The sequence below is a fragment of the Garra rufa genome, chromosome 23 (genome assembly GCF_049309525.1).
Source record: "Garra rufa chromosome 23, GarRuf1.0, whole genome shotgun sequence".
Classification (NCBI taxonomy): domain Eukaryota; kingdom Metazoa; phylum Chordata; class Actinopteri; order Cypriniformes; family Cyprinidae; genus Garra; species Garra rufa.
Window position 1 is genome coordinate 11,661,249 of NC_133383.1, and position 10,387 is coordinate 11,671,635.

At 39.2% G+C, this 10,387-nt stretch overlaps 1 protein-coding gene across 2 annotated transcripts; it reads right to left on the minus strand.

Moving 5' to 3' along the window:
- Window positions 1-301: 301 nt before the first annotated feature.
- On the minus strand, window positions 302-9,974 carry phf12a (PHD finger protein 12a). Of its 2 annotated transcripts, none has more exons than XM_073829015.1 (15): window positions 9,512-9,974; window positions 9,094-9,275; window positions 7,127-7,199; window positions 6,260-6,686; window positions 6,051-6,171; window positions 4,988-5,117; window positions 4,697-4,861; window positions 4,474-4,617; window positions 3,838-4,393; window positions 3,663-3,761; window positions 2,339-2,482; window positions 2,159-2,257; window positions 1,999-2,081; window positions 1,327-1,465; window positions 302-1,219 (listed from the first exon to the last, which is right to left on the minus strand). In XM_073829015.1, exons 1-15 carry the CDS (start codon window positions 9,575-9,577, stop codon window positions 864-866), a joined length of 2,784 nt encoding a protein of 927 aa, XP_073685116.1. In that variant the 5' UTR covers window positions 9,578-9,974; the 3' UTR covers window positions 302-863. The 2 variants fall into 2 exon arrangements, with proteins under 2 accessions (XP_073685116.1, XP_073685115.1); XM_073829014.1 differs by having other exon boundaries at window positions 4,985-5,117; window positions 9,512-9,973.
- Between the last annotated feature and the right edge of the window lie 413 nt (window positions 9,975-10,387).

A 10,387-nucleotide genomic window follows, 5' to 3' on the forward strand; every position in this document is an offset into this window, starting at 1 on the left:
TGGTTGAAGTCCAGAGACCACTAGGAGGCAGCAAGGGAGTGCTAGGGGGTCTGAAGTTTAAAGATGGATAGATTAAAAATAACTAATTAAATAAATAAAAATCATATTTTGGTGTCTAAAAGCTTGAAACCCCCTTGGTACGAGGGCTATGATTGGCTGTCCTACCTACCTGTTGCTGTATGCGTATGTATTTGCATACCTTACTTCAAAGCCCCTTAGTCTAAAAATAAGCAATGGTACACTACTAATCTTAGAGAAGACTAGTGAACGAATCAGTAAGCATGACACAAACACAGTTGGGTGGATTTCTAAAGCATGTTATTTAAAATCTGGTTTGTATTTACATAGTTTGACACAAGAACCTGGTGAAAACTAATTACAGAACCACATGGAACAGACATAAAAAGACCGAACAGCAACCAAATAGTGCACAACAGAAATAATACAAACTGGAGCACGTTTGCGCACCGATTCGTGTGACTCTCTGGCTGTTCACATGGATATACATATATGTACACGAGTCTCTTCACACATGTGTTGTGCGCTCCAGAGGACATACATAAATAAAAGCATCCATTTTTATGGAAAAAAAGAAAATGCATGTTTATATAAAAACTATTGTTACTGGCACAAAATAGAACATGTTTTGATTTTTTGTTTCTTTACATGTGAAAACAGCTCTGCTTCTGAGCATAGAGGATGATCAAAGTTTCCCTTTAAAAATGCAAATCTTGCATTGAGACAAGAAAATGTGCAACCTGCCAAGAGTCTGAAATAAACTAGAAAAAGTCACCTCATGCAAGTGTACAAACAATTAAATAATTAGGAAACCGTTTAAACTGTACAAGTCGATGCTTTAGGGGTTAAGTTACAAGGTTGTGTTGAAGCGAAGGAGGTGTGGCCTTGCTCAGCTGCTCCCCCTGTTGGCCAGGTGCGGGAGTGAGGCTGCAAGTGGTAAGATCCTCTTTAAGAGGCTTGTTGGCGAACTCTGTGATGCTGAATATAAACTGCAAGCAGCCAAGTTTGACATGGCTTCCGTGATGGAGGAGCGCAGTGCCTTCCCATCCTGCACCATTGCCTCCGATTAAACTGGAGCCACTGTTTTTACAGTTGCAGGGAGTGATGGGAGCATCATGTGACTGGCAGCTCATAACGCCGCCCTCTGTTGTCGAAGCCACACCCATCACAGACTCCTCCTGTTCCTTTTTTCTGCAGCGTCCTATGAACACACTTGTGTTAATACTGATGCTTACTGTATTTTTAAACTTGTCATGTACGGAAATCATTATAATTTATTCTTGAATTTAATTTTTATTTTTCACTCACGGATGATGTTCTGCACTTTGGCGAGGAGGTTGTTGGACGGACTCTGGCTTGTCTTCTCAGAGAAGTCACAGGAATATAATACATTGTCAACGGTCGTCCCGTGTTCACTGTAGTTCAGCAGTTCATACTGCTTTGTATTCTAGAGGAGAACAAATAGATGAAATGTAAATCACTCAAAAAAGAGGACACCCTCCTTTCAGCATAAAGCATGTTAAATGTGACCCTGGACCACAAAACCAGTCATAAGGGTTCCTTTTTTTAAAACTGAAATTTATACATCATCTGAAACCTGAATAAATAAGCTTTCAGTTGAAGTATGGTTTGTTAAGGTAGGAAAATATTTGACCGAGATACAATATTTGAAAATCTGGAATCCGAGGGTGCAAAAAAATTCAAAATATTGGGGGAAATCGCCTTTGAAGTTGTCCAAATTAAGTTCTTAGCAATGCACATAATTAATCAAAATTTAAGTTTCGATACATTTATGGTAGGACATTCACAAAATATATTCATGGAACATGATCTTTACTTAATATCCTAATGATTTTTGGCATAAAAGAAAAATTGATCATTTTGCCCATACAATGTATTTTTGGCTATTGCTACAAATATACCCATGATACTTAAGACTGGTTTTGTGGTCCATAGTCACAAACATCTAAAATGGCATACCTCATCATAAAATATACAGGCATGTTTCCCTGAAACGTAGTTGCAACGTCCGTAGTTTGTAAGGCACACGTCCATATCAGCACCTTTGATGAGAAAACATAGTTGTATTGAACACTGTAGTAGGATGATGCATATCCTGTAGCCACAGGATGATAATTACCTGTCCCGATGTACAGACTCCTATAGCACATGTTCACAGCTGTTCCCTTTCCTGATACCGAACAGAATGAAGCTCTCGCCTGCACTTCCCTGTTTTGAGCTGAAACCGAAACATCAAGAGTTCATTCTCTGATTGGAACACAAACTTCAAAAAGAGCATAATCAATAATGAATCGCATACCTTCACTGTGTTTCTTGTGAGTGGGTGACATAGATGAAGGAGAAATGCTCTGAACAGGAGAGGTTTTTGACTCAAAGAGCTGCTGAATCCGCTGCCAGGCTAAGAGCTTGATAAATTTCTCATCCAATGAGGCAAGCTCAACTTCTGCAATACAAACAGCGTTTCAGAATGATTACAAAATATTGTCATCTTTTATATAATATGATTTGATATATGACATTTTATCCAAATTGTGCAGGCTTACAAACAAGCACTGGAGATTAAAAGTAAATATTGCAATTACAGTTATTTATTTAGTACTGACCTGAATAAGACATTTCACATAAAATATGTTTATATATAGTCCACAAGAGAAAATAATAGTTGAATTTATAAAAATGACCATGTTCAAAAGTTTACATACGCTTGATTCTTAATACTGTGCTCTCACCTGAATGATCCACAGCTGTTTTTTTTTTTTGGGTTTAGTGATAGTTGTTCATTAGTCCCTTGTTTGCCCTGAACAGTTAAATTACCTGCTGTTCTTCAGAAAAATCCTTCAGGATTCACTGAATGGCAGTGTTAAACAAAAGAGGATATTTAGACAAAATAAGAAAAATGTACATATCTTTTGTTCAAAAGTTTACACCCCTGGCTCTTAATGCATTGTGTTTCCTTCTGAAGCACCAGTGAGTGTTTGAACCTTGTGTATTAGTTGCATATGAGTCCCTCAGTTGTCCTCAGAGTGAAAAGATGGATCTCAAAATCATAGTCATTGTTGGAAAGGGTTCAAATACTTTTTTGAAGAACAGGAGGCAGTTTAACTTTTCAGGACAAATAGGGGACTCATGAACAACTATCACTAAAAAAAAAAAAATGCTGAATTATTCAGATAACAACACAATATAAAGAATCAAGTGTATGTAAACTTTTGAACAGGGTAATTTTTATTTGATTAATTCAGCTAATTTCTCTTGTAGACTAAATGTAAACATCTTTAATGTGAAATATCTTATTCAGGTCCGCACTAAAAAAAATAACATGCATTTTGTATAATCCCTATTATTTTGGTCAAATAATAAATAATTTGCAGATTCTGCAAGGTGTACATAAACGTTTGACTTCAACTGTATGTAAAAAAAAAAAAAAAGCTATCAACTGTAATTTGGACAGTGGTACTGTATATTCATGACAGTGAATTTCACTCACTTAACTGTAGGGAGCGCCAAGTTGCTTTAATGCACAATTTAGAACTGGGAAGGATTTTACATCATCTTTCCAACCTAACTTGAATAGCAAAACAGAAAGATTACAAGATTCCTCTTTGAAACACACTCAAACCCACCTCCGCTGCCCTGCATGATGTCTTTTATTCGTCCGGACAGCTCCAGCATGTTAGGTTCTGTGCAAGAGAACACATCACCACTGCCTGCCATCACAGAATCTGATAAGAGAAAGCAGCCGATCAATATTTTTACAGTATGCTATGGAATAATCAAACTACATAAGGAGGCATTTACCACTGGAAGGGGGTGAAGATCTTTGATCTTTTGATCTGGTGTCTGAGATGATTTTCTGTGGTTTAACAGCATGTGCTCCTGAACACACAGTCGAGCCTGAGAGCTTTGCTGTTGCTGCGTCTGAAGCTGATGTAGTTTTCTCATGGTCACATGATGGAGTGCTGGGCTCAGATTTGAGACACTCTGTGCCACTATAGGACTTTAAGCTGGCATTCTCAGTCTTAATTACTGGTTCAGTGTTGGCATGTTTGGGTGGAGTGGGCATGAGTAAACGGGACGTTTCACGGTCAGTGGTGTTTTCTTGCGTTCCATTGGACTGAACTAATCGGTCTACAGGGCCATTTGTGGTCTTACAATTTTGACATAGTCCGTCAGTACATGAGTTACAGGAAAATTTTGGAGCGACGTTCTGGCTACCCGGTGAGGCAGCACTCTGGCAAGAATCTCTGAGTTTCAGATTAGTCTTTTCTGTGTGCTCTGAATCCCAAGGAGATGTTTGTCTGTTCCATAAATGCCTCATAATGCTGCATTGCAGCGAGATGACGTCTTTGAGCCACTACACCAAAGCATAAACACTGGTTCAGAAACAATACTGAATCCAAAAGCAGAAGCAAACGGCAGGCTGCTTATACACACCTGACACTGTTCGTCTTCACTGGCTAAGTGCTGCGGGACAAAAGATTCTGGAAGGCCGGAGCAGATCAGCTCGCCTTCACGGATTCCTGCCGTGGGCATCAGTGTAGGAGGGTTCTGGTACTGTGACTTTATGGCATCTGGAACCTGCAGGTAACCAAACAAATCTCATAAGTTTCAACATCTCACTCACGTCATACAGGGAGTTTACAAAAAGACAGATCACCTTCAGAGTTTTTCTAATGTTGGCACGAGCTGACCGCCGCTTAGGGGGGTGTTGCCGATGTATCCGCTGCAGAAAGTCAAGTTTAACGGCATGCTGGGATATGCGGTCCTGAAACTGGTCGAATAACTGGCAACGGTTGCTGAGGGTCAAAGCTCTTTGGTTCAGCTTAGAGGAAAGGAGGAGATTGAATGAGTGACATGTTCGTATGGGAGTTTTTTAATTTAGCATATGAAAATGTCACAAAAATATACACAAGTCTTGATGTTTGTTTTACACAAGCTTCCTTACTACCAGGTTCTGGATGTGGTTGGGACACATCCACCTGCCTGTGGGGAAGGCAGTGAGAGGCGGGTCCAAACAGTCCATGTGAAACAAGAGCGGGCAATAATCGCATTGGATCAGCGGAGCCAATCGGCAGCTCCTGAGAGAAAAAGACAAGTATTAATGTACACTACCAGTCAAAAGTTTTTGAACAGTTTTTAAAGAAGTCTCTTCTGCTCACCAAGCCTGCATTTTTTTGATCCAGAGTACAGTAAAACTTTGAAATATTTTTACTATTTAAAATAATTAAATATTGAAATTTATTTTAAAATTACATTTATTCCTGTGATGAAATCTGTTTGGATTTTTAGCATCTTTACTCCAGTCACATGATCCTTCAGAAATCATTCTAATATTTTGATTTGCTGCTCAAAAAAGATTTATTATTATGTTGAAAACAGTTGAGAAGAATCTTTTCAGGTTTCTTTGATGAATAGAACGTTCAGAAGAACAGCATTTATCTGAAATAGAAATCATTTGTAACATTATGTCTTTGTCATCACTTTTGATCAATTTTAAGCATCCTTGCTAAATAAAAGTATTCATTTCTATCATTTCTTTCCCAAAAAGCTTTTGAATCTTTAAAATCTTTTTTATGTAGAATAAATGCTAATTTTGGATCTTTCTATTCATCAAGGAATCCTGAAACAAACTTACTCAACTATTTTAAATATTGATAATAATAATAATAATAATAAATGTTTTTTGAACAACAAATTACAATGATTTCTGAAAGATCATGTGACACTGAAGACTGGTGTAATGATGCTGAAAATTTAGCTTTGATCACAGGAATAATTACGTTTAAAAATATATTCAAATAGGAAAGTTATTTTAAATAGTGTAAATCTTTCAAAATTGTAGTGTTTTTGCTGTACTTTGGATCAAATAAATACAGGCTTGGTGAGCAGAAGAGGCATCTTTAAAAAAACATCTGTAAAACAGTAAAAAATAAAAATAAAAAATAATATATATATATATATATATATACACACACACACACACACACACACACACATACATAAGCTTGTACCTGTTGCATGTGTAGCACACTTTCACCGGCAGTGGAACCAGTCCATAATTGTCCAGCTCATGTTGTGGACGTTTATTGTTCTTGCCTGATAACTCGTCTTTTCGTCTTCTTTTGCTGGTGCCTGAGACAAAGAAAACAAATGCATCATATCTTAGAATCGCATACGATCAGTTCACACAATGTTAAAGTGAGATCAGAATGTCCTGTACCTGGAAGTGCGGTCGTGCAAGTGAGGTCATTTGGAAGCTGGAACTGCGTGGGGTTCCTTTGCATGGCAGCGGCAATTAGGAGGTCAAATGGTCGTTTGAGGGTGGATGTGATATTTGAGAGTTCAGGCTCGGAGCCCTGGGCTTCGTCCTCCACGTCTAGGAGGTCTTCCTCCATGTCGTTCTGCTCTGACGGTGTGGGCGTGTCAGTGGAAGAAGTGTTGGAGTTGGGGGTCGCAGGTCGGCTGCTGGGTCGTCTCTCCAAGAGTCGTACCTGAGCGACAGCGGCCCGCAGGCCTGTGCCGCCCGACCCCACAGAAGGATCCAGACGTAACGTCCCACATTCTTGCTCAGGAGCCGGAGAAGGTGTTTGCTTCCCCAGTTGCCGCTCCAACAGACCGTTGATCTGCTCCTTCTTCTGTTCCCTTTTCTGTTTAATCATAAACCAATATTTGAGAAAAAAAAAATGTAAACGCTACACAAATGTTGTAGGATTAAAGTGTAAGGACTTTTTTAAACAGTGTGTAATTAAGAACAAAAAAGGAAAACCTGTTTATCCCTTATTCAATTTGACTATAAAATATTTAATAACAACAATTAAACATTTTATTAAATAAAAAACAAAAACAAAGAAATATTCCAATGATTTTAATGTAAAAAAAAAAAAAAAAGTTTTTAAAAATTTCACAGAACAACATTACAGTAATATTTGTGTTGGCTTCTATTTCTTTGCTTTTAAAAGTTAAACCATTTTATCTTATGGCTTTTTTTGTTAAAAAAAATTATTAACTATTCTAATTTAAAATTTGGGAAGAAATTCAAAACTCTGCTTAACATGAGTGTTTGTTTCATAACAGACAGGACACCAACCTTCTTGCGAACAGTACAGCGATGACACATCCAGTCACCAGGGGGCAGCATTTCTCTGCTCAATGGCGGGTTACTGAGGAAATGTAAACAAAGTCAGAGGTAAGACTACAGGCTTCATTTAGCACAGAGCAAACATACAGTTATAGTATGTTTAGCCATTCAATGCTATAATGAATAACAAAGGGACAGCAGACCAGCTTTATACTTCAAATGTAATTTTTTTTTTTTAAAAGAGGTGATTTCAAATAAACTATCTATACCCAGCCGGCACAGAGAGGGTAAATCAATACCTCACCCTGTAAGAAAGGAGTCTCTGCTTTTGAATGCATTGCACATGTGCAAACAGATCTACATCTAACCACTTCTGTTCTACTGATGGTAAAAAAAAAAAACTGTAATGAAGCTTATAAGCACCAAGGGCTCAGATTGAATATTACTTTACCAACTGTAAAACATTGCAAATAATGGTTCTTCAAACCTGTTCTAACTTTCCCACAGTTCTTTCAGATTCATCTAAAAACACCAAAAAGCCATTAAAATATCTTGACATGCTAATGTAGTTTCTTTTTAAAGCACATTCGACCAATCCTAGAAACTCTGGAATTTAGAGACTACACAAATGAAGGCCAGTGTGGCAGATTTCCAGTGGCCTGTGGGCCGCGCAGCACCAGCTGCATGTGTTTCTCCTCAAACACACATGGAATCATTTCAACTCCCAAACAGATAGAATAAACAATGAGAAAATATGGAGGGGAAATCGAAATTCAAACATCCTCCACTGCAGCTGGACTGATTACGGCATGAGTTTAAAGTCACAATAAAACCGAGACAGTGACAGATCTTTTCTTCCATGCTGTGACGTACGTCCGAGTGTAACAGACCACCATAAAAAAATAAAAATGTAGGGCAGGGACTTGGTTCTGTGCATCAGCTCTTGATTGGATTTTTAGATGTGGATATTGCACTCAAAAACAGAGGAAGATGAGCAATAAAGCTTGCAGGGACAAAGTTTAGGCGGACTAAATGACTCGACAAGCCCTTCTAACAATTTTTTAAAAAATTAAAAATGTACGGATGAATTGTTCACTTTAACATGCACTTAAAAAACAGATATAATTAAAGGATTATCCACTTACAGAATAAAAATTTCCTTCACCCCCATGTTCAGTCGCAAAGAAATTAAGTTTTTTGAGGAAAACATTTCAGATTTTTTCACCATTTAATGGACTTCAATGGTGCTCAATGGATTGAAGGTTAAAAATGCAGTTTCAATGCAGCTTCAATAGGCACAAGCAGCAACAGCAATGTTGAATGATTTTGAAAATGGAGGAGAAAATGAGATGGGAATTTTTCAGCGCAACATTTTAGGTTAAAAAGTATACAAATAAGTAAAAAAAAAAGAAAATAACCAATCGTTTCACTTAATAAGACCCTTATTCCTTGGCTGGGATCGTGTAGAGCTCTTTGAAGCTGCATTGAAACTGCATTAAATACTTTGAGCACCATTGAAGTCCACTATATGGAGAAACATCCTGGAAATGTTTTCCTCAAAAAACTGAATTTCTTTGCGACTCAAGAAAGAAAGACGTGAAGATCTTGGATGACATGGAGCTAAGTAAATGATCAGAATTTATTTTATTTGGAAGTAGACTAATCCTTTAAACAAAGCTGATCACAGATCTGCAAACATCTGACAAACTGACTCTGAGATGATTTCAAAAAATCCATCTCATCTCTTGCCATAGTTGAGAGTCGTGGCCTTCAGATATCCATGCTTAATGATTATTTATCAGGCCCCTGCTAGAGCTCTTCCCTGCTCATGCAAGAAACATTAGATAGCATATAAATAACCCCAGCATTCATGATATTCCATTTGGAGATGTACGAAGAAACATCAGCCAAATCTGATGGCCATCCCAGTCCTTGTCCTGGGCCCAATTTTGTCCTAGCTCCAGCATCACACACACCAGCACTGTAGATGGAAGGCAGCGGGGCAGTGATCACAACACAGCAGGTCCCCTCCTTCCCGGCAGCTGTCGCAGGTATCGTGATTGGTGGCCCTGCCGGCTCTCCTGGTGCTCCTGTCCGGTTTCCTGGTCCTCTTCTCTCCATCCTCAGACTTGGGCGGCGCCAGCAGAGTCTGGATTTGCTGCAAGAGAGAGATTCAGAAACTCATTAGTGAAACATCTGCACGCGTTTTACATCACATCAGCCGCTCGAGCCATTGTTGGGCCGTGACCGTGAACGCGCGCCTGCGCGCCCATGTGAAAGGAGCCTATGGTATGGATGACATTAGCATGCAAGAGCGGGTTAGCGGCTACACTGAGAATGTTAACCGGGCAGCGAAGAGAGGAATAAACGTGTGCATGAGTGTGTTTGTCTTACCTCCATCAGCCCGCCGGAGGTATCCAGATCGTACACGATCGTCGGGGTCTCCATTTTTCCCCACATCAACAACAGACCCAACTGGTTCCGTCTCCCTCAGCCACTACACCCAGACTTCTGTCAGATGAATAGCGTCTGACCTCCAAAATAGCCGTGGAATTCCCGCCCGTGTCTGTTGTGGCTCCGCGCGGGCTCTCCGTTAATCGAGCAGGGGCGCGGAGGCCTCTATCCCCGGTGCTGTGCGAGACTACGGCCCGGCAGGAGAAGGAATAATAAAGACACAGAAAATATCATTAAGTCCATGTTGCAAAGACGTCAAACATCAAGCCCCCCGAAGAACAACTCCTCCGAGGAACTGGCAGCGGCGAAAACCAGGCGTTTTTCCCCCGGTGAAAGAACGACTTAACGGCGGAGCGTCTCTGTTGTGATGAAGGAACGCTCGCGCTAACTGACGCACAAGCCTGTGTGCGCATGCGTCGCCCCGTCAGTGGCGTTGGGAATCCAATTCATTTAGAGAATCGGTTCATTTCGATGAACCGGTTCAGAAGAATCAATTCACCGATTTGCCATAGCTAATGTTTATGTAATAAATATTTCATGTTTATACATTTATGTAATAAATAAATATTTATATTATAACACTTAAATACTATTCTTAATGACTTTTGGATAGTTTACCCAAAATTAAAATGTAAATCATTTACTCAGCCTCCAAACTTCCAACAGAATGTTAGGCACTGAAAGCCTCAGTCACCATCCACTTTCATGTTTTTTTGTGTGTGAATGGTGACTCAAGCTGCCATTCTGCCTACTACAGAAAAAAAAAAAAAGAAAGTCATACGTTTGGAATTGATATTATGACAGATATTTAACTTT